The sequence below is a fragment of the Salminus brasiliensis genome, chromosome 19 (genome assembly GCF_030463535.1).
Source record: "Salminus brasiliensis chromosome 19, fSalBra1.hap2, whole genome shotgun sequence".
Taxonomy (NCBI): Eukaryota; Metazoa; Chordata; class Actinopteri; order Characiformes; family Bryconidae; genus Salminus; species Salminus brasiliensis.
Window position 1 is genome coordinate 7808281 of NC_132896.1, and position 25922 is coordinate 7834202.

General features: G+C 39.7%; 1 protein-coding gene across 2 annotated transcripts in view; it reads left to right on the top strand.

Moving 5' to 3' along the window:
• The window catches only part of LOC140541436 (carbohydrate sulfotransferase 8), a 66322-nt gene that overhangs the window by 2422 nt on the left and 37978 nt on the right, over positions 1-25922 (top strand). For both annotated transcript variants that reach the window (XM_072664059.1, XM_072664058.1), the window contains one exon: positions 12620-12831. In XM_072664059.1, coding sequence (XP_072520160.1) covers positions 12651-12831 — 181 coding nt within the window. In that variant the 5' untranslated portion in view covers positions 12620-12650. The remainder of the gene's footprint in view (positions 1-12619; positions 12832-25922) is intronic.

Here is a 25922-nt window from a genome sequence, read left to right on the forward strand (position 1 = left end):
GTTGGTGTAGCCCTCGTTGAAGTTGACTGAACCTCAGATTTGACTTGAGTCAATTTTTTTTTTACCTAGGATTGAATAATGTGGCAGTAGTGCATCAGCCTGTTCCTACTCACTTTGGCAATTCATGAATATCAAATCAGTTGTGACATATGTGTTATAACAGGCCTGCTGCTGCACTGTCCCTTTCCTTCATAACAAGACCACAGACCAGGTTTAGGGGAAGTTCATTGCTAAGCACATAGAATGTGCAAGCGTGGTGATAATAAAGAGTGGCCAACCCCAAAGCCCCCCCCACCCCACCCCCGGCGCTGGTTATCCCTGACATCATTAGGTTTCTGTATCACTACATAAAGTAATAGGCCTAGATTCCAGGGAAAGTCGACAGATATGACGACAAACTATTCTTTTTGATGTTTCATAAACAGGTCTACTTTCAGGGGTACAACTGATCCATCATCTTGGTTGTTGCCATGACAACAGCAGAGACAGCACTGAGTCATATTGCTTAGCAAAAGTGAATCAAAAAGTCATGTTTTAGCGAAATAAATAATGTTATATCTTATTGATCTCTTTGTTGTGCTTGTTGTGCAATATATTTTCAGGAGTACATGTGCTCAAATAATTTTTTGATGACATCCCAATAAATGCTCTGCTGTGCTTTAGAAGACATATGGCAGTAGATGTTTGCAATCTGCAGGAAAAAACAGGAATTTTAATATCTATAATTTTAGGTTTTTACTGCATTTGAAGAAGCCAGCTTTCCTCTAGACCTGGGCATGTTCAGAAACCATAAAGTAAGATTTTGAAGATGCATTGTAAATCGTTTACAGCATGTCTGTGAAAACATATAAGTAGCTACTATATAAGCAGTTAAGCATTTAAAAAAAAACACTTACCCACAATCAAAAACTGGCAGGTTGGGTTTATGGGTTGGTAAACCAACCGACTATCGATGTGCTTCAGAAGAAATTGAGATTCATCAGAACAGGCTTTCAGTGTGTTTCCAGTCCTTATCTGTCCAGTTTTGGTGAGCCTGTTCTCACTGCAGCCTCAGCTTCTTGTTCTTGGCCGTCAGAAGTGGAACCTGATGTGCCATTCTGCTGTTGTAGAGGCTGCACATGCTGTGTATACTGAGATAGTTGTACTTATCTGAGTGCTTATCTGAGTTACAGTAGCTTTTCTGTCAGCTCGAAACCAGCCTGACCATTCTCTATTGACCTCTCTCATCAATAAGAAGTTTCAGTCCACAGACCTGCTGCTCTCTGGATGTGTATAATAATAATCATGGCATGCTCAAAAAGACTGAAATCACATTTTTCCCATTCTGATGGATGATGTGAACATTACCTGAAGCTGCTGAGCCATATCTGCATGAATTGATGCAGTGCACTGCTCCAGCATGATTGGCTGATAAGATCATTGTATAAATGATTAGGAGCATTGGCTACATATCTGAATTATGTGGCTGTATTGTGTATGAAAGCAGAAAATTGGATTGGCGGATTGAATTGGAATAGACTGATATTCTGATCGGGATTTCCTTATTTCTATATATCACTTATCGCTTGCTCAAATATATTCAGCTTTATCAGATGATGTGCTTCACTTATTGGCGTAAATGCTACAGAGGAGAATTGTAGATCAAGACACACAAATAGCCGCTTTTCCCTTCAGCACCGAAGAGGTGAAAAGTTCTTGAAATCGTCTGGAAATCAGTCTTGCTCAAATAGGTGTTATTTAGTCCCTTTTTATAGGATTCAGTGCTTCAGGAGTAAACACACACACACATTCTGGCTTCTACTTTAGAATACCTTGCACATACTCGCACACCTCCACACACTATTCCTCAGTGTGTTTCTGACTGAGCCTGCTGACTTCCTGTGAGCATGAATGTCAAGGACAGAGGTAGACAGCCATGAGAGAAAGCAACAAGACAAGTTCTCACTCCGTATGATTACTCAAGCCTTATGAGAATGAAAGCTTTGACATTCAATAAAGCGCCTGGAGCTCCTCACTGCAGGATGCAGAGCCGGAGCAGAGAGCAGAGCTGTGGGGTGTGATGGTTTAGGGTTATGGGGACAGCGGCAACCCCTCTGGATCTCTTGTTTAAAGATCATCACAGGCCTAACAGCTGCCTCGGAAGGAGCTTGCTGCTTGCTTCTGCCCAGGCCAGTGTGAGTGTGTGATTGATTTCCCTCAGGAGCCAGCACACCTCATGTGTAAGGGAGGTCAACATATGGTGCTAAGCCTGCCTTTAATTCTTCTACTTTTTTGTGTTTGTTTTTAGTCATTTGTGAGGATCAGACGTTCTCCTGATGATAGGAAAGCAGCACATTTTAGTATGTGTTAAGGGCCCTCGACTGGTTCTCACAGGAATGTGCCTTTTTTGGAAAAACTAAATGGAAGGAAGGGAGTAAACTAAAGTCATTATAATAATAATAATAATAATAATAATATGGACACTATGGGTGAGGTTGTACATTTTAAACTTTGCAGAAAAGCCAGAGAAAAAATTATTTTAAACAAAATGTGGCATATCCCATAAGGGCACATATACATATACAATATTTAGTACTATATAACATATATAGCTATACCTTTATCACATATATGCCCTTATATACAAATAATACATATGAAATGCATTGTTATTATAGGCATATACACATACATACAGTACATATACATATAGATATGTGTGTGTGAGACTATTATTATTATTATTATTATTTTATTATTATTGTTACTTATAGTACATATGTAATAATGTATTGCATACATATAATACATGTGAGACATATGTATGGTGTTGTACCCATGTCCTTACATTGTACAGAAATAAGTTTGTGTGTGTGTCAGAAAGAAAAAGAGCAGGAGATGTAGAGAGAGAAAGCTTGTGTGGTGCCAGAGTACTATGAGTACATACATGAACTCATCACACATGTCAGCTTGAGTGTCAGGTTGCTGTGGTTTTCTGTGTGTGTGTGTGTGTGTGTGTGTGTGTGTGTGTGTGTGTGTGTGTGCTTGTGAGTGTGTGTGAGGGTGTGTATCCGCTTCAGTGCTGTGACTGATGTAATTTTCACTGTCACAACACAAGCCTGTGCTCAGATGCACAGAGGACAGGGAACAGGGCAGAGTGATGACTCTTCTGTCAGCTCCGATCACACTCTTTGCCCTGTGTAGCGTACAGATAGAGTACAGGACCTGTTATTGGACAGCTTGTGCAGTCTGACCGCATGGAGCTCAGAGAGGGTCTGTGAGAAACATTCTAGTGGATATTACGGCCTGACCTACATGCAGATGTTGTCACTGATAAGAATGTCAATGGCAGTGATATCAGTCTGAATATGCTTATATAAACAAATGTATCCCAGGTCTTGATCCAGAGATGCAGTTGTTCTCGTTGGAAGTTAAAGGAACAGTTCACGTAAATTAATTGGGCTCATAGTGTCACACCTATCAAGGATTACAAATTCATGATTGGAAACTGGATTCACAGTAGAAGTCTGCCATGTACATTCCACACTTACTGTCGGAGTCTGTTTACACCTGGTATTAACAGTGTTTTTGGTGATTGGATCATGTTTGCATTTCACTTGTGTGTATGAAAAAACAGGTGTAAACACCCCCAAGACCTGTTGTGGTCAGGTTATGATCGGATCACTCAAACCATGTTCGGAGGTGGTCAGAGAGACAGATATTGTCCACATTTAATACAAAATGGAATTTGTTTACTGTGATTGGATTTCTTTAGGCAAGTGATAATACACATGTCGTATTGTATATAAAAACATTTAACATTTTTTAAAATATATATATATATATATATATATATATATATATATATATATATATATATATATATTTATATATATATATATATTCCTCACACTTCCTCCCTCACACTGTGTGTGTGTGCGCTGGTGCTAATTCACCAGTAGATGAGGGCAGTTTTACAGAGTTTGTTCTCTTGCGGTTTAAACAGTCTGATAAAGGAAATGGTTCTATGGTTCGATAGCATTGTAGAACCTCCACCGTTCATCTAAACTGTTTAGTCTCCTGGAGCAGGACAGTTTTGATGAGACACCGTTGTTTACAGGAAGTAAAATGTAAATGATGTTTGGGTTGGTAAAGTGAAATCTGATCTCACCTCAGATACAGTAGATCCAGATACAAAGTGCATGTTCATGCCAAGTGTAAACACGTCCTTTGGTAGTTTTTTGTTTTTGAAATAACGCAGGATGAGATGGCACAGAAGCCACGTAACGTAGAACCATTTGCGCTACTCCCTACCCCTGGTAACCCAATATACTGTGGTGGTGTTTGTAGATGGTATTGTAGATGGCCAACCCTTTATTTAGTGGTTTACCATTGCTGAAGTGAAAGTGGGTTTGAGCAGTGACTCTTCTAGGGGGCACACACGTTCAGAAAGGGATTAGTCTGATTTAGTCGTATACAGTAGGCCTCTGATCCACAGTATCAAATCAGGGTACAGACTTTTAGCTTTAATAGCAGGCTAATCTCATTACCTCATTTCTCCGAGCAGTTAGTGTAAGGAAAATACTGTGATCTGTAAAGCCAACGGTTTTAGCGGGTCTCTAAATCCACAGTCCACCAAGATAATATCACTGTCATAATCTCACAGTGTCAATAAATTAAAAAAATTCTATATTGAATGCTAATCATATTTTCACTCTCTGAAACAGAAGGGAAAGTTTCTCATTCTGATGTTGTGTCATCTTATGTTAGTGAGTGTAGCAAGGCTTAGAAAACACAGCAGAGAACTGCATGGGTCACGTAAGGGTCATTCACATCACTCCCATGTGATGTCTTATTGAGTGAGTGGTAATTGAAATGAAACGCAATCAGATTTGTGATAAACATGTTTACTGTAGGCGGACACAGTCATGACTTTTCTCTGATATTATTGGGATAGTCTGACAGTTTTTCAAGACTGCTGCATAATTCATTGATTTAGATGTAAACAGTCATTCAGAGCAGGGATTTGGTGTGAAATGGTTCATTTTAGAGAAACTTAGTTGAACTCAGTTGAACAATGTCTACAGCACAAATATATACTGAATTTATTTACTATCAAAACCGCTGATAAACCTTCAAGTATTATATGAGATGATAGTAATAAAGCATTAACTCTGCACTATTTTGCCATACAGCAACCTCTGTGTATGTTTCCACTATGTATTTTTAAATCCAGTCCAGTGGATTGGCTATTTTAATCCCAATCCAGTTCAGAGTCTAAATTTTAACCATGGTTATTTAAAGCACCATCTGCTGGTGCCACTAATGGACATTACTTCCCATCCGGCAGCACTGTGGATGTTCTCAGAAGGTAAACGAAAGAGTTGAGTCTGCAGTGAAAACAGACCATAATATCTGACCCTTTATAAAACTATCATTTTGAGCCAAAAATCTGCATAGGTGATTAGTAAGTGTTGATAAGCACAGTTATTAGATATTCCTGTTAAGGTTGTTATTTTGTTTTCTTTCTCAGACAATGAACAACTGCTAATATTTGATATAACAGGGCAATGGTTTAAGCCAACACTCTTTAAGCCAAACACTTCACAGTTAGTCTAATATGATTAACATGTTTGACATCCCATGCTTGTTTAATGTCAACATCACTTACAACAATTGATAGAAATAAAACAAAAATACCATTTGGTCTAGTTTTCACTTGCATAGTATCCACATTGGTAGAGTAATTTACTCCAAGACCGGTCTTTACGTCAGAAAACTATCCCTGACAGACCTTAATCCAGGTTCTGAGCTTTGAAAGGCCTTCATTCAGACTCCACAACAATCCATTGTTGAATGCAGAGATTAATTCTGCGATGTTATATCCAAAGAAGATCATTTCCACCAGTGAACGAAGATCAAATTGCCTCCACTTTCTCTCCCTTTGAATGTACCACGTTTTTCCTGCTACATCTGATACAACTTGAACTTTGTACCAAGCAAGGAAAGCCGGAAGAATGGCTAACCTTCAGGGATCTGGTTTCACTTGTTGAAAGGAGAGGTAATCAAAGGGGCAAACGAGTGAGATGTACAGAATCCAGCCTTTTCACAAAGATTAGTTTGATTGCATTTGCAGATCAGCTATGATGTTAATCAGTTCACTTAATCAGCCGGGCAGTTATCTGCTCAAGGTGATTTTAGAAAATGCGAGACAGTGATGAATGTGTGAGATGAAGGCTGTAGAGAGAAATGAGGCAAATCTGAGAATGAAGAGATGAGGGTGTATTGATTTTGCAGTGTCTTCCATCTGTCACGCAAATCAGTGGTAATATGAGAATCAGTAGAATGCACTGGTTTAACAGTAAGGACAAATTGACAGTTTCTTAAACCAGAGCAATCTGCACTATTGACACTAGAAAAGGCTTAGACGCATTTGATATTATTTTCCTGCGTCAGATAATCCCATGTCGAATGAAATACCGTTGAGAGCGCAACCTTTATTTCACAATTAAAGGAAATGTGTCTGAGTAAATAAGGTAAATTGAATTTATTCATAGATTAATTAAGCATATCTGCAGCGTACCAACTTGTGATGTGGTTTCAGATTTCATCATTAAATTTCAACTCAGTGAGCAACATAATTAGTTATGGCAGGGACACCGACACACACAGACAGAGCTATATTCTCATTAGCGTTATTTTGGGCAGCTCTCTTAATTACATAGCAGCATTATCTATCAGAAAATTAGACAAAAGAGCAGTTCTTGTAGAGCACTCCTGCAGCTAGTAATACAAATGAGCCCGCCGTTCGTTTACTGTTCACACCACCAACAAATTAGTGTGACTAGAACATACATACGCATGTGGATATATATATACTATATGTGTGAATTTTTAAATTGTGAAACATTATAAATGTTTTTGACATCATTTGAATTAGGCAGTTGTTCTTTACACAAGTAGTTTCACAATTACATGACGAATGGACCAATAGAAATGCTCCAAGATGACTAGTTTACATTGACTTCCATTTAAAGTTTTTGTGTGATTGAACACAAGGCAATGTCTCTTTATTTGCCATAGTGTAGAAAGTACAAGTAATAAAGGTACTTTAATAAGTAAGTTGTAATAAGTACAAAAAAATAAAGCATGGTACTATATCTGAATTAAAAGCTTTAAATAATCACAATAAAAAATAATGACCACAGTTTAGAAACTGATTAAATCGAATTTCAGTTCGATGAGTGACATTCAACTTGCTGTTTGAACTCAAAAACTGGCCATTTCTGTTTTAGCAAACTTCCAACCATGCAAAATGTGATGTTCCATCTGGTTTGTACAGATTGCTGCTGTCATGTTACAGCGTTTTCAGGTCAGTTATCTCTTGATAACTGGCATTTTGCAGTGTTTTTGCAGCTGTTTGTTTTAAGTGTGTATTGTATATATGTATATGAAATCAAGCCTGTATACACATCTATTGGATATGTTGAATTCACACACATACACAACTCTTGTTAAATTGCAGTGCCTGTTACTATGAGTCAGAAGCACAGTCATGTCTGATCCATTAGCTCACATTTTGTCTGGGTGAAAGAAAAAGAAAAAGATGAGAACACTTTTCCCCCTCTACTCTTTCTTCTATTGATTTCTTGATAGAACAGTACATTTGGAAAACACAGGGCTTTGTCTTGGAATTGACATCAGTAACAGTCTTATTTTCTAATGTTTTCGCTTTATTTTAAAGGTAAGTAATTGCTCATAATGACTAATAATTGCTAATAGCTCATTTAACCGTAGATACACTTTTAGCCTGACAGGTCTGACATTAGCTATCAACCCGAGCACCACGGGTAGAACATTTGAACTTAGTCAACACTGATGTTTCTTGTTAATGGTAGTGAAACCTTTTTTTCTCCAGAATCAACATTTACAGGTATTTTCAATTCTACAGTCTGTTCATTTTCCCTGAAATTGAGGTTATATGGTTATATGTTCCATGATTTTTGTGCAAAGACTAGAAATTGGAAAAATTATTTTGGAAAATGAAGGTAAGAGTGAGAAATATTTCATATTAAATGTACACTTTTGTTCTCACTTCTAAGGGTAAAACCCATCATGCAGCAAGACTAGCAGCTGATACTAGCAGCTGATACTGAAGTCCAGTCCCTTGTGTATAGCGTGCACAGGGTCATGACATGCAAGAGACCTCTGTCTCCAACTCCATTTCTATCGTCCACAGCCTCATTAGACAGTGACCTGCCACTTCCCCTGAGAGCAACAGATTCTAGATTACATCCACTGGCTTTCTGTCTGCGGCTCCAGACACTTATAAATCCCTCTATCTCACAGGTCAGGGATCAGTGATGCTGCTAGGCCTCGGGTAATGAGGGAAGTGGTTGAGTCCAGGGGAAAGCAATCAAGCCCAGATAAAGGGATGGAGGAGCGGATGCGGGAGGAGCAGGTGCGCTGGGTATTTTTTACTCAGAGCTGTTGTTAAAGAAAACTAACCTCATCGCCTCGCCAGTGATTGCCTGCATAGATGCGACTGCACACATCAAGCGGGCAATTGCGGATTTTTCATCTGGCAAAGATGATAGGACTAGTGTTGTCCATCTGATGAAGGCTACACTGAACAGCTTCAGGAAAAAAAGAAATAGGTAGCATCTAAATTTGAGTCAAATGAGATCGTGTTTATGAGTTGAAAACGTAAACGCACCTATTCAGCATGGTCTTGGAAGCATTTGCATCTGTTGCTTCATCTCCTGAAGTGGCTTTGCAAGGCAAACGACGCACTGAAACAGCACTAAAATACAAGCATCTGAGGTCTGGAACAACAACAGTGAATTTGTTTGATAAAAGAGAATCAGAGATGAAAGAGAAGGTATAAACTTAGGAAATGCTTTGATTAGCTGCAATGAGTGGATAAGATAACAGCAAGTAAGCAGCAACACTGAGGAGCTGGACTAATTTGCTGATCTCTCAGTTTTGTTTGTTGTTAAAACCTCTTACAATTGCAGTTATATTACACCCTATGGCTTATTATTCCATAACTACAGTGGCTACAATCCAAACAAGCTTATTCTTAGGGTATAGAATTGTGTAATAATTGAGATGCTTCCCTACACTTACAAAAGACTAGAAGACCACTACTGTCTCAAAGACAATGTATAGACAATATGCCAAAGATATATAGTAGATACTTATTTTCTAATGTTTGATAAGTTGAAATGAAACAAACCAACTAACAAAGTCACCCAAGAAGTATTATAAACTGAAGATTAACGAATGAGTTCCAGGAATGTTGTTCTTGACTCCTCCCGCAAAACAGAGCGACCAGTCGAACCTCAAACATCGATTCAGCTTAGTCAAATATACAGTTTGTCTTTATTATTACACCTTAAAAATGTTGTTATACTGATTCTGTAATCAGATTGGCTGAGGGACGTTCTCAGCTGTTGTAAAATACTCATATACTTACATATGATTGCATAAATCAACTAAAATCTATATTAATGTCACAAATCATTTAAAATGTTTTTATTATTAGTGAACCCCAGGTTTCCAAGTGCTGAACTGCAGCCAAACCCCAGCTAAAGAAGCACTTTGTAAATAACGAGTCGGTTGGGCTACTCATTGATTTGTAAGCAAGTTCATGTAGAGGTTTTTGGGAAATGCTTGTTAATTGACCAAAGTTCTTAAGAACTCACACCTAAACCATAATGTCTTAGTAGTAGTATTAGTGTAGTATTTTACAATACATACATTTTCAAATGTACTGCATATGGGTTTTTTTGACTGAATCCAACTGGACCATGTGTATTTTTTTGATGCACATATCTGTGGATGCTGATGGCAATAGTTATAATTTGTTAAAATCTTAATAAAATGTAGAAATTGAGATTGAATCTGCCTAAATGATTAAAATGCAGATATTAGATGTGGTTCTGATGTCATTGTATATTCCTAATAATTATGCTCTTTTTTGAGTATCTGATGATATCCATAAACATATTTCATCACAATATCAATAACATATCATGTCAGCCACCTCTGAGCAAATGTATACTTGCTCATGTATAATGAGCACCTGCCCATTGGCTTCTGTTATACCTTTGACAGTTTTCTACCAGGAACTGTGTCAAAATGACTTCAACATTGACTTTACACCGCTGTGTTTACCTGGAGGAAATGTTATAAAGTCAGCAAACAGAAGATGTTTATGTTTACATTTATGCCATTTAGCATACACTCTTATCCAGAGCGACTTACAAGGTTGCTCCTATTACAGAATTGGGCCAATGTAGTGTTAGGAGTCTGGCCCATACATAGGTGTAGCGCAGCATAGTCACCCAGACCGGGAATCGAACCCCAGTCTCCCACATGGTGTCAGTGGCAGGTAGTGGTGTGATCTGTTGCGCCACACCAACCACTGTTGTCCCATCTTGTTCTCTTTGCTACAGGGCTCAGTTCTGACAACATACAGAGTTTTACATAGTTAGAAACCAGGAAGTCCAGGGTTCAGGGGAAGGGCAGGGCATTGTAGTTTCTGAAGTTATTTGAATATCAAATACAAATAGTTTCCTGGCATACCTGAAAACTGACCATGCAAACGAAGAAAGTAGAAATAAAAGTAGAGGATAAAAATATCTCTCTACAGAGACAGAGAAAAGCCTGGCATATTCCTTTCAGCTCCATATGCTTCAAAAAGTTCACCGAACATTAAAGAAGGAGTAAATGCGCGGCACATCTGTACGATTCTGTGTGAATGTGTTTGAGTGTATCTGGGCCATGCATGCCTCATCTAATGCTCGGATGTGCGGTTGTTCTGGGGGCAGGGTTTTACGGGGATAATGTGGTGCATGGCATATTGCTCAAGCCTAGTCGAAGCCTATTCATGGCGAGTGTAGATGTAGCACGGCACTAGCAGGGTGACGTGTTCTGTGTAAGCTCGATGTCCCAGTGGCGCTGAGCACGATTCCCAATGCTAGGCTTACCTGCTGACAACAGCAAACTGAGCACGCCCCGTACAACAGCTGTGCTACCCCCCCGTCTTGCTCTCTCTTCCTCTCCTGAGTAAAGAGCGTTTGCAGTCAGCAGGATATTCATTAGATAGCCCTGTGAAAACAGCACCTTATTTCTGTGTACACATTTGCGTGGGGTTTTATTACATCTTCTCGTGCTTGTGGACCAACATGATAAATTGCATCACGAGATCTGAGTGTGCTGGAAATATGGGCAGTACTTCTCTAGAACACTGACCAGCTGTTAGTTTCATTGCAAATGATGATTGGGAGAAGACTGTAAGAGAGGGGGGAGAACTACAAGGAGTTTTGGCCTGGAGTTCGTGTGGATTCTGCTTTGTGGTAGGAAGCCAGTCTCTCTTGTGATATGTGGAGCCAGAAATGATAGATGACAGGGTTAAAAGGGAGGTGATGGGGTGGTGGAGGGTTGCGTAGACTTGTACGTAGACATGAACAAGGTAGAGATGGAATTTATAGGATGTTAGATTAGACAGGAGAGGCTTCAGGCATGTTCCTCCTCCTAAAATGTAGTTATGACATAACTCCACTGAGTCCTGGTAAATTGATTTAATTTGTGAAATGTTGCATACAAATCATTCATACCAGTGGGGACCCCTCAGGGCTCCTCTGGGCCATTCAGAGCAGGCCTAATACTTTCTGTAAATGAACAGTGTTCTGTACTTGTAGTTCATACATCTTTAACTTAGTTTTTTAACTAATGCTTAGTCTTAAACCCTGAGAATTACAGTACTAGTACTAGTCAGTTGTAAGTGTTGGTTAACAATATGAGTTTCATTTGTGAAACACTAAAGAGGAAAATGATGATACCGCAGGTAGTGTGTGCATCACACAGCTCCTGTTCTTTATTAAGTACTAATTATGTAAAGCTGCTTTGTGACGACAACAGTTGTAAAAAGCGCTATACAAATAAATTTGACTTGACTTGACTTGACTCCAGGGGCCTGGGGTTGTGGGTTCGATCTTTGCTCTGGTCATTGTTCATTAAAAGTTTGGTATGTTCTCCCACCCCCTAAAACCACACATGGTAGGTGAATTGAAAAACCTAAAATGCCCCTAGGTCTGTGTGTATGTGAATGAATGGGTGTGCGTGGTACCCTGCGATGGACTGGCGGCTTGTACAGGAGGGTATTTCTGACTTGCGTCCAGTGACTCTGAATAGGCTTAGAACCCACTGCAACCTGACCAGGAAGAAGTGGATAAGAAGATTTTCTTTTCTCGTTGGTATCAAGGTAGATGCAGCTAAATAAGCTCTCCTATTGGTTGGGACCTCCAACATATTTAAAGGGAGAGATATTTACTAATATTTATATTTATTAATGGGCAAGTGTAAAAATCTGAACCACTTGGACAAAAGCCAAATTGTGATGGCTAGACAACTGGGTCAGAACATCTCCAAAATGGGGGTGTTCCTGGTATGCAGTGGCCAGTATCTACCAAAAGTGCTTGATCATGGGCTTGGAGATCTGGTCCAATTTCACAGAAGAGCTACTGTAGCACAAATCAAATTGCCCGCAATAGGCAGGTCATTATACACTGATCAGTGTATAATGTAAAATGTCTTAAAGTATAGTGATGCTATATTTTGTTCGTACTCTTAGGTCCCGGGCTCAGGGCCGTGGTCCGCAGGCCATGCTGTGGCAGGACTGTAAGGGAGTGGAGGCCGGCTGTGGGGGCAGAAGGCGTTTTCGCTCGGCTGTCATCGCCATGAGGCTGCCCTGCTCCTTCTGGTTCCTGCTGCTGTTCAGCACTGGAGGCCTGTTGCTCCTGCTGCATCTACAGGACCTCACAGAGACCATCCAGCAAGGCCCAGGTCAGTCAAAGTTGCACCTTCAGACCTTTACTTTCCACTGTATTCACTGATGTCCTGATTATGCTTTTTTGTATGCATTTTCATAGACCCTTTTTTAACATTTGGTGCTCCCTGTGTGGCTGTATATCTACATTCCCATCTCTCTCTTTCTATCTGTCTGTTCTTGTACCTGCACATGGCACATATAGTAAACTAAGTCCTTGCTTTTACATGGCTTCCATACAATCTCTTCCAGCCTTACTTTAAAACCAAAAAATGACCAAATACAATGTTCATTTTGCTCACATGGTGACAAAGTGAACCCTGCACAGTTTAAAAGCATTCAATAAATGTTTGCTAAATCATTAATCTGTCATTTACAAATGTTAAACTGCTCTGAATCAGGAGAGAGCAGGTGGTTAACATTAGCTTAGTTAGCAGGATAATAGTCTGCTTAACACAGAACAGGCTCAATTCTGGGTGACAGAAAGCCCACTGTAAGAAACGCTAACACAAGAATGATTTGAGCGACTGGTGACTGGTGGGACAGAAAGCTTGGCTGTAGCTCGGCTACAGCTCCACTCAATATCAGACAGCCCAATGCAGCTGCTGTGGACTAACCCCTAAGCTACAGACACAAGTGTTGACGATAAAAAACTAGTGTCTGAGAGAGCAAAGTCAAGCGACTGGTGTTGGGAGTAACAGAAATGTGAAAGAGAGACCGGTGCTGCTGTGTTTGGGCTCGTAACCAGCTATCTAGGCTTAGATAAGTTAGCAAGTAGAATAAACACCACAGCACAGACCGTGTTCTAGCTAACTCAGGCTCAAATCACACAGGTTTAAAGGATATAGCCTCATGTCTGAGAGGCACATTGGTTCCCTTCCAGGTTTCCTTACTTTGTCTTTTAATCTCACTCTGTGTTGTGCTAAACTCACACCTATGGTGGGCTTGTTTGTTTCCCACCTGTTTTCAGAGCGACATCACTAACCAACCCTGTGGCTCTCTTGAATGCAGATGGGGGAATAAGCTTATTTGGCCATGGACAGAATATTAGACACAGAACAGACATTTGACACATCGGAAATGACATACTTGCCGTCCTCATTACCGTAATACCACTAAAGCCTACTGAGTAATGTCCAGTACGAATAATGGGGATATTTGCTTTGACGCATACAGCTCAACCGGGAAATGTCCAGGGCTTATGTCACTGTGGATACTTTTTTGCTGGGTTTATAGAACAGAATGCTCACCGCAGGTCTTACAGAAAGTTCATCAAAATAGAGATCATATCAGAGTTCATGCTCTGAGGATTTTGCCCCTTGCTTCATGTGGCCCAGTAGATAATCTTCTAGTCCTGAATAGCAGCAGTCAACAGGTGTGAAATTTGTGAAATCCTCAGTAAAGCTAGATCAGGGGAACGTCAAGCATCTTGGAGCACCTTTAGCAGCTTTAAAATAAAGGTACCAAAACAGAGGCACTACTTTCCAGTGGAGGATTTTGAAGAACCATGTTTGCAGATGAAATCTAAGTGTGAAGAACCTTCACAGACTGCAAAGGTTCACCTGGCAGTTCACAGGGTTTCCTAGAACAATGCATTCGAGCCAAGAAACATTTAGGACACTGTGGGTCCTGTCAGACCGAGCCGGTCTCGTTGATGGTCACTGCTGAGCTAAGCAGAATGTCGCATCCTTGCTTTCCCACTAACATTTATAACTAATGAGTTTCACATTACTCTGCATTCTAGCTTATTGCACAGGCGATTAGTAATGTGTCAACACCATATGCTGCCTTTTGCAAAAGGGTCTCCAGTAACAATTCCATAGCTCATATCACACAGTGCCGTAAGCAACGGCTGAGACAAGAAGCATCTCCTGAAATGTTTTGCTTGATAGCAGCACCAGCATGCAGCAAGCTATAGCATGTCTAGTGGCCTATATTACACAGTGACTTCCCTGCTGGGCTGTTAGAAGAAGCAGATATGAAATGTGTTCAGCATTGCCACATAGAGCAGCCAATAACCGAGCAACAGAGCCTTATGAGAAAATTACATTATACTGATTTCAAGATACACAAGGGAGACATCAAATGTAGTTTGTTTTGTAAGAGAGGCTTTCTTCCTCTCTCTCTCTCTCTCTCTCTCTCTCTCTCTCTCTCTCTCTCTCAATTGCTCCTTCCCTGCCTCTCTCTATCTTTCTTTCTCTCTCTCCTTCTGTCTCCAGAATGTAGGTCAATGCTAAACTCTACAAAAAAGGCTTAAAGAAAAATTGTTGATGCAGTTTTTCCACACTCACGGTTAGCACAACAAAAGAAAGGTGCATATTTAGTAAAGGAGGTTAAGGCTGTGTTTAGTTTGATGATCAGCTAAGCCTAGTGATATCCTCCACTGGAAACGGGAGGAGGGAGAAATCATCAGCACAATGCCGCAGGATTTCAAAGCCACAAATTAAATACACTAAATGTCCAAATGTTTGTGGACAGCCCTTCTAATGAATGCGTTCAGCTACTTTAAGTTGCACCCACTGCTGACACAAATGTACAAATATACACACACATCTCTGCCTAGTCCCTGTAGAGAAGTACTGCCAATAGAATAGGACTCTCTGGTGCCATGCCTAATGCAAGATGTGGGCTAGAGGGGTATAAAGCCCCACCAACATAGAGCTGTGGAACTGTGTTCTCTGGAAGGATGGTTGGTGCTCCATCCAGTACTTTTGGGATTGGGGTGGTGGTCGTCATCCAACATCCTGACCTCACTAATGCTCTTGTTGCTGAATGCAATCAAATCCTTACTGCAATGCTCCAGAATCTAGTAAAAGCTTTTCTCAGACAGTAGATTAACAAAACAAAAGCAAAATAAGCTCTTTTTAATAGCCTTGATTGCAGAAGAAACAATGAATGAGCAAGTGTCCCAATACTTTTGTCCATATAGCGTATCTACTGTTACATTATTATTAAAAACCTAAAAAATCTTGGGTTTGATACACTCTCTTCCCCTTATTAAATATAGGGCCCAAATGTAATCTCTGCATGTTTTATTCTGAAATCTGGACGACATCATTCCTGGGATTTATTATTTGCACCCTATTTTTAAAGGTCACCTCATCTCATGTTTTTGACATTAGAGAACATTCATAGAAAAGGATCCATGAATTTATATTAAGTTGTGCAAGAAAAGTTGTTAAAAATGTATGACTGGCAGGATTGTGGGGATAGAAATACATTTGATTTTAAGAGGAAAAGTCCCCCCAGACGAGTGGCTAAAGACCCCCTTTAGCATAAAGGTCCAAAACATATAGTTAGATCATTTTGAGTTAGTCAGATTTTGAGAATTTGTTCCCTGCGTAGATGACATTAGCAGACCATGCCAGCCCTAGTGATCATTAGGAAATAAGTTTGTATGTTTCTATTTTACTGGCATTTGTTTTTTATTCCAGCTCATTACAATGATTAAATTATTAGAACATAAATTGATAGAAGACTCAATTTATATGAAAATACACCAATCAGCCATAACATTAAAACTGACCATGTGAAGTGAATCTGTTACAGTGACATCTGTTCAGAGGTGGGATCTATATATTAGGCAGCAAGTGAACAGTCAGTTCTTGAAGGTGATGATGTGTTAAAAGCAGGAAAAACTTTGATAAGAACCAAACTGTGATGGCTAGAAGACTAAGCTAGAACATCTCCAAAACATCAGTCAGGTCTTGTAGTGTGTTCCAGGTACGCAGTGGTCAGTACCTAACAATAACTATAGAAAACATGGACAGCTCAACGCTTCTCAACAGTGAAGCCACCACAGGTTTAGCGCCTCTGCTGGCTGGTTGCAGTGTGATCTATAGCTCCACCCATCCCAGTCTTTCCATCTGCACTGTCTAATTTCAGCAGGCTGAAAAATCTGCTTTACTTCTGCACTGTAAGCTCAATGAAGACGGTCTGAGACATGCATGTTCTGGGAAAAGGGGGAGAGTCTACTGAATGACTATGTGAGTCTAGCTCCGCCTCTGGTCTTCACTGCGCAGACTCTTGTTGCAAATTTGACGACATGTCGGACAGTTCTGCCTTCCTTTTCATAGAACGAAAGGGAACGGAACCATGGCATCCATATTTCCTACAGTCCTACCGAAAATGTTCCAAGAAAGGACAACTGGTGAACTGTCGTACAGGGTTATGGACACCCAAGGCTCACTGATACATATGGGAATAAAGGCTAGAGCGTCTATGTCTGGACGGGTCTGTGTTTTAAAAGACTTACACAATCTAGACAGGTGGTTTTAATGTTGTGGCTGATTGCTGTACAATATGCCAGCCTTAACAAACACATCAAACTGATTTGACATGCATTTTGTAAAGCATTCATTGAAGCAAGATTTAGCTGGGAGTTTTCTTAACCCTGGTGAGATGCACCTTAAAACTAAATCAGCCACTGTTTCAGTTCATTTCCCCATGTTTGATTTGTACATCATTATCTTGTACATTCTAAACCCATGCACACAAATAGATTAGCTTCACAGGAAATGGACAGTATTTCTTTAGTCCTAACGGAAACCTTAATGTGTTTAAATGGTGAAAATAGCTTAAAGAATGATATAATAAAAGCTATTGTTCCGGCTATTAAGAACCAACTATACCAGTGCTGAGCAAAATCGAGTCAATTAGTATTGACTGCAAACCTGTGTAAGCACTCAGTGGTAAAGAACTGAAGAAATTGCCCAATAGCGTCTGTAAGAGGACTCCTCCGTCTGTCCAATTTCTTGTCATTGATCACTCTCTTAATCCCTGGTGTGTTCAGAGAGTGTTGCTGTGTTTTGAAATATGCATATCGCTGTAGGGCTGTCTCACTTATTTGATTAAGATGGATTATTCTGTCAGAAATATTCATCAGTTAAAATGCCATTTCTTTCTGTTATTATCTAAATTATCTATATTATATTATAGTATTTTGGAGCCATTGATAAGCATTGCATGCTTTGTAATTGGTCAGTTAAGTCAGTTTTTCTGTATTTATATAAAAAAATTGAACACATTAAAAACCTTTGTCTTTTTGGCATATTTAAACATCTGGACAACTTCATTTGATCAATACTGAGAAAATGTACCTAAACAACATTTTTGTAAAATTGAAAATTTAATAGAAATGCAGTTTTCTTGTGTGGACACCTCACATTTATTACAACTTTAACTGCTTAAAATTAGAAATAGGTGCCGCACCTCAGCTGCAGATGATCAGAACATGGTTGGAGGATGTTGGAGCTGTCATACTGTGTTATTTAAACCTCAGCTTTGCAGTTATCATATATTCTCAGATTCTTTTTTCTTTTCGGCTGTTTCCTCCTCCATCACTTCTAGCTCCCCCATTTTGCTATCTACTGCATGGGCTTGATTAATGGAAAATACATTAACAGTGCATTGTGCATCTTTATGATACGTTTATGGTAAGGTGCAGCATGCAGCAACAGAAAAAAACAATAACAATAAGTATCTTAAGAAAATCCTAAGAACATATTTAAGACCTTCTTATAAGAATATTTGAGAATGTAGCGTTTAAGAACAATGGGCCTTATTCACCAACCACTGAAAGAAAGTCCTTCCTAAGACATTTACCAATGTTTTATTTGGAATTTGTTCCATTTTACAAGGACAGTCGGCTCCATCGTTACAAAAGCATAGCTGCGAACAATTCTGCAATTAAAAAACACATGAATCTGACGTAGACTTTTTGTCAGGATCATTCTTAGGAAGATATTGATGATCTGTGATTTTTTAAGAAGGTTTTAGTGTTTAGATTCTTAAGATTCTTATGTATTATCCCATCTTCAAAGCTTGTCTAAATTCAGCCGCTGGTTGTAGGTGAATAAAACGTGTTGATGGATAAGACAGACAGTATGCATCATACTGCATCATGTTTATAATAAAAAAACGGCTTGATGTTTTATAATTGGTGTATTGCTGTAGATGTGACCTGTTTAGCCTGCATAATACTTGCATACTTGCATAATTAGTCTTCCTCATTCACTAAAAGATGAAGACTTAGAATCCGTTAAGCTTGTCCTTTTTGAGTTGCATGTCTAAGCTGCTAGCTACGGCCCATGAACCAGAGCGGCAGTTTACACATACAGAAGTGAAGACTCATGGCAGCGTTATATTTACAGTCATTAATCCAGTCGTAAGTGAAACACACACAACTGGTTCTTACACAGTCGTGCACACTGAACACCAGCAATTTACCTGCTCATCTGTGTCAGCGTTCCAATTTGTACCATCTGGAAATGATTGAAAAGCGAAATCATCTGATGCCACTCGCATCTGTTTTAATGCGGGCCAGGCCAGATTGAGAGTGATGAAACATGCCCGAGAGAAATATAGTTCCAGCTTTCATTTAGATAGTCTGGCCTCAGATCAATTATTTCCCTGCGGCAGCCGCTGTGACTGAGCAGTGATGGTGGTAAATAACTAATCATAAGCATAAATAACTCGTCTGATGGCTCAATGAAGTGATCCAGATTTAGCTTTATTTATCCAGGTGTTTGCTTTTATAATAATGAATAGGATAACAAATACAACACAATACGTCTACAAGCACATACAAATGCAATCCTGTACACACAGAAACTCCCCAAACTTTTAATAGGTTTTTGATGCCGTTCAGCAAGTTCAGCCCTGAACAGTAAATCTACTCACAGTGTTTATTTAGGAGCAAATGGGTTGGTTTTATGGGCATTGTAGGCACTAAAGGGAAGACAGACTGACAAACTGCCCTGTAAATGTTTAACCTTAGAGGTCAAGAGTTATCACTTTTGTTTTGCAGTACTGTGCAAAAGTCCAGTGAAAAGGCTCCTTGTTTATTTACTTGGTAATTCACTAATAGTAGCATAAATACAAATAACATTCATACAAAAACGTTTTGCATCACTGGGTTTATTAAAACATCTCACAAGCTTTCCTCATGGGAGTCTAGTATTATTTATAGTTCTTCTATAGTTCTGTAGATCTTGCAAAATCTCAATTAATTTCTTTAAAACAAGACATTCGTTTCCTTTTACTGTATTTATGTAATACTTCTAATTATATGTATTTCCATTGACGTCCATTTCAGGGTACAAATTATTTTTCAAATATGTTTGCAATGTATTCAAATGTTTTTAAAAATCATAAATATTAAATATATTTTAAAAAAGAACGTTTAAAATGATTCAATTATTTAAATGTTTAAATATATTTGTCATATATAAAATTTATTGGTTTGTATTTCAAAACATATTTGTTGTAGTTCACATTTTAAAAAGCAATTATTAAACTGCATTTTGTGTATCTTATGTATCTTGTGTATTTGCGAAGACTTTATTTTAAAATGTGCTAAAAATAATTTTATTTTAAAATCTATTTGGGACATAGCCAGTATATTCTGAAATGCATTGCATAGTGTGTGAAATTTAAAGCAATGTAGTTTTAAATGTATACAAATGTGTGTATACATACTTGATAGAATTACTTAATACCTAATTACATTACTTAATTAGTTATGCAGTAAATTCATTTGATTCTACAGTTTTTTTTCTTTTTAAGAACTGACAAAAAAAGTCTTCTATGTAAAAACACATCAAACACTAATATGAAAGTCAGACAGGATTTCTCCACTTGAAGAAGAAATCATTCCTAATAAATTACACCATATGGTTGTTGTCACCTTCAAGAGTTTATTAATCCCTTGTGAAGTGGATAGAATAAATGAACAAGGCTTACTGAGAGACTGTGCTCTTGTTTTGTGGGTAAGTCAACTTATTTGTATTAAAAAAAGACTTCATTCTGCACTACTGGGGATTTCTGATCATCACTCTTTCTCAAAGATCCACAGGGAAGTTGGTATAGGCAGGGGACAGATGTGGCACTCCCCCAAAACTCAATAATTAACAGAGAGTGAATGATTTATCAGCTCGCTGGGAGGAAGTATGGATCACAGTCAGTTCCAGTACCATTACAATGAGATTATCAGAGTGCTGGAGAGAGATCATTTAGCCTCAGTAAAGTGTTTGTGGAGTTCGTAGGACAAGCTTTTAGATTCTAAAACCAGGAACCAATCAATGCAGTTGCTTTCTGTCTGCATAGTGCAGAATGAGATTGGTAAGGCCTGCATTACCACACACGCTTTTCTGACAGACAGTTGCTGTTGTGCTGTTACACAATACACTTAGTATGGGCAGATGTTTTGGGACGCTTGATTATTCATTGTTTCTTGAAATCAAGGATATTAAAAAGAGTTGATCCTGCTTTTGTTGGAGTAACTGTCTCTGCTGTCCAGAGAAAAAGGCTTTCTACTAGATTTTGGAGCATCGCTATGAGGACTTGATTGCATTCATCAAGAAGCACATTAGTGAGGTCAGGATGTTTGATGATCACCACCCCACCTCATCCCCAACTCGTTCCAACAGCATTGGATGGAACACCATCCATCATTCCAGAGAACACAGTTCCACTCCTCCACAGCTCAATGCTTGGGGGCTTTATACCCTCTAGCCCACGCCTGACAATAGGCAGCATGGAGCCAATAGATTCATATTTATCTGCTCCAGAGAGTCCTATTCTATTGGCAGTCCCAAAATTGGGACTAGATCAGCTATTTTGAAGCTATTTTTAATTTGTGTATTTAAATATATTTGTTGCTGTTGTGCAAAACAGTAAGATAAGATATCATAAATGTTGTGTATCGTTACATCCACTCTATTAGATACTACAGAAACCACACTGGTTTGAAAACAGCGCATGATATCATCTTAGTCAATACATTGATGAGTGGTTAAATTAGACACCCCCTAAGTGAGTACTGACCACTGATAATCAATAAGATGATCGGTTACCATCTGAAAACAGAGTTGTATCTCCTGCCAGAAAGACACAGATTAAGAAGCAGCAGCTGCATAAAATAGGTGTTATTTAGTGCACATTGACTGTCACTGAACTAAGCCAAGGCAAGCCTGTGAGACCCACTGTATCACATCAAAGCATTTCTGCCTTCCCTCGCTCTGATGTGTGAAGCTGTAGATTACATTTTCCTCCCCAAGGTTCCAAACTCGGAGGAGAGGTGTGAAGTGTGTGAAAAACCTGCTCCGTTTGAGCCGTCAACAGTCCAGCACGCTTCGGCATGAAGAAGTTTTAGTGGAACACCGGGGTTTGATTGGAGGTCAGCCGGGCTGGCCCAGGGCACTCTGGATGTGCTAGAAGGTGGATGGCAAGCAGAATTCTAAAGTAGGATGTACCAGTAATGCTCTAGACATCATCGAAGACCATCACTTTCCATACAACCCGTACTACAGGCCAAGATCATGAATGAAGGCTTCTTGCGGAAATCCAGGAGCGTCGCTTTCGCCATAAAGAATTCCAATGAATTTGAAATTCTGCTCAGGTTGTTACCCATTGTTATATAGACCTACTGATTATTTCATCTGCCTAATCTAACATGCACTGAAACATCTGATGCATACAAACTTAATTCACACACACACAACATGGATTCAAACGTTTCCAAAAGTTCCAAAAGTTTGTAGACACCTACTTGCCCAATGTTTTTACTGGAAACAAGGATATTAATTGGGAATGTATTTAAAAATAAAAAATGCACAACCTTTTGTCAGGGTAACAGCCTGTACTCTTCTGGGAAGGCTTTACACTAGAACATTGCTGTAAAGGATTTTGGTTAGGTACTGGGTTAGGGGCAGTGGTGGCTCAGCGGTTAGAGCACCGGGCTGTAAATAACAGGGTTGTGGGTTCAATTCCCGGGCTTGGCAAGCTACCACAGTTGGGACCTTGAGCAAAGCCCTTTACCCTCTCTGCTCCCCGGGCGCTGGAGTTGGCTGCCCACCGCTCTGGGTGTGTGTGTACTCACTGCCCCTAGCTGGTTTAAATGCGGAGGACACATTTTGCTGTACAGTGACAAATACCTTACTGATGATGGACGATTAGCTTTAGATCAAAAACACCACTGCAACTGATCCTAAAGGTATTAGTGTAAAGGTGTAAAGCATGCTATTCTCATGGTGCTACATCAATGCAGAAAATGCAGTTCCACTGCTCCACAGCCCAATGTTCAGGGGTTGTATACCTCTCTCCCTGATGGTTGGCTCAAGTGCAGCTGCTCCAGAGCATCCCATTCTATTGACAGTTCACTGGTAAGAGCACTGGGTTATTGATAACAAGCCTGTGGGTTTGATACCTGGGTTTGCTCACTAGTGTGTATGTAAATGTTCACTGCACGGATGGGTTGAAGTCAAATATTATCTGCGTCTATGGATTTCTTAAATTTTCTTACTTTTGGCAGTAATTATGTTGATTTAATTCGTATGGAAATTATGACAAATTACATCCAATCGCTTTATTCACTGCAATGAGTAAGACATAGTGGGCTATTAATGTATTTAATTGATACTAACCAGCCTTTTTGCTTAAAGTGCTGGATTTGTTGGGCAGAAGCAATCGTTTAAATCTTGAGAAGATCTGAGTGACTTTGTTCTGCAAGAGTGTGTGGGAGTTCGGTGTGCATGCATGTGTATATAAATGTGTATATGTGTAAAGAGGATTTTGAAGGATCCTAAAAGAAAAGCACAGTCCTGCGTAGACTTAAGCCCTCTGCAGTGGAGGGATTTATAAACCCACACAACAGTGGGTGGGGGTCTTTCAAACCGAACTAGTCCAAGGCCAAGGTAACAGCTGCCTGCTAATAAAGCACACAACGTGATTTCTTCACACAAAAGCACTCTGACTCACCCCTCTCCAATTCATCCAGCCATGGAGAGAAAAGTACAACATAAATGTGCCGTAAGGTGCGTGGAGAAATCCTAACCATCAAATATCCCTCCTTCTTAAAGCCAAGTTATATTAATTCTATAGTAATGGGGCTTCTCTGTATTGTAAAGCATGCTATTCTTCTGAAAGTTGTTCAGATATAGTAGAGAAGAACAAATTAGTCAAACTGTCAAAAAAATTGCAATTATTATACACAGATGAGTCAGTGCGTAATGTTGATGATCTTGGAACAATTTATGCCTTTCTTCCATAATCAAGGGTATTAAAAAGTGTTTATCCTGCTTTCTACCAGATTTTGTAGCATTGCTGTGAGGATTTGATTGCATTCATCACCAAGAGCATCAGTGAGGTCAGAATGCTGGATGATCACCAATGCACCAATCCCAAAAAAGTACTGGATGGAGCCACATCATTCCAGAGAACACTTAAGACCCACTATAGCCCATGCCTGCCATTAGGCATGGTGCTGATAGGCTTGTGTTTATCTGCTCCAGAGAGTCCTAATCTATTGGCAAACTTCTCTACAGGGACTAGACAGGCTGTTTGTGTATTTGCACATCTGTGTCAGCAGATGAGTGCAAGCAGCTGAATGCATTTATTAGAAGGGGTGCCCACAAACATTTGGACATATTAGATGATGACTGAACAGTCGGTTCTCATAGTGTTGGATACAGGAGAAATGGTAAGGCGTGCTGGCCTAAATAGCTTTGACAAGGGCCGAATGATTATGGCCAGACAATATCTCCAAAACAACAAGGCTTGCAGGAGGAACCCAGTCAGCTGCTGACAGTGGTCCGGGGAGGGCCAAACCACAAAACCGGTGACAACCGAGTGTTTGGATCCCATTGTTTACCGATGTGGGAGGAATGTGTCACAACACAGTACATTACAGACTTCTGCGTATGGGGCTGCCCATACTGACCCTTTTCCACTGTCAGAAATGCCCGCAATCTGACACGTGAGCATCGGAACTAAAGGTAAAGATGCACGTGGCTGCTTGCCGAGCCCGGGAATCCAACCCACAACCCTGTTATCGATATCTCGGCGCTCTAACCGCTGAGCCACCACTGCCCCTAAGAGCAACGAAAAACGGTCACCTGGTACACTGTGGCCTGTTTTCTTTTACATTATGTGGATGGCCGGATAAGTCCTGTGAGATGTGCTGTAACATCAAGTCTGATCCATGGAGACCCCATCTTGCAGCTAACAAGGATCTGCTGCTAAAGTCTTGGTGCCAGATACCACAGCACCTTCAGAGGTCTTGTGGAAATCATGCCTCGACTGTGTTGGCAGCATATTAGGCATGTGATCATAATGTTTTGGCTCTTTGGAGTATATGAGGTATATTTATTTCTACAGGTATATGTTTTCTCTTATGCTTGCTGTAAAGTAGGTCACCTGGCCTTATACAACAGGTGCAGGGATGTGCTTTGGCTTGGTTATATAGTCTACAAAGAATCCTGTTTCAATTCTTATCTAGTTCACTGTATAAGATCTTCAGTCTGAAAGCCTGGAGATGCTGTAGAGATATGACACTTCAATCCCTTGCACAGCTGTTGTAAGAAAATATGCAGCAGCACCTGATTCAGTTCAGTGAGTGTGATATGCTGGAAAAACAAAGCGTGATCATTTACATGATTCTGGTCTAACTGTTAGATCTAAATTGACTTGTTATTGCTTTGGCTCTTCCTCTTGCGCTCACGATGGAGGCAGCGATATTCAGTTGTTGATCTCTTTTATTAGGTTCTGATGTGTAAAAGTATCGTAAGTCAGTGAGCCATGCAAGTGCAGCATGCCTGGCCTTTTCCAAGTCTTTTCAAGCAGATGACAGTAGTGAGACTGCCTCTTGAAATCAAAGCCCATTATTCTGGACCGAGCAGAACTGGACCAGTGCCTGCAGAGCTAAACAATAAAAGTGACAGTCCAAAAAAGCTGCATAATTAAATGGTTAACAAAGGAAACCAATTTATTCAGAGTGGTTTGAGGTGAAAAATGTTCTCATTGTGGAGGGGAGATGAGATGAGAGTCTGCCTTAAAAAAAGGTTCTTAAACTTTATAAATGTAGTAAATTTGACAGAAGCTTGTGCACTATACTGTGGACATCCATCACTATGAGCGCTGTGCCTTCAGTTTGGACCATACATATCAGAACAGAAATGAGGAAAAAAACACTTTTAGGCCTAACACCTCGTTTCCTCATCCTTGAATGACGGTTGCATATTGTTTCATAGCAGTTACTCATTTCTTTATAGTAGCTAAAATAATTTATAATAGTTCCTGAATAATAGATCTTAAAAAACTTGGGGTTTAA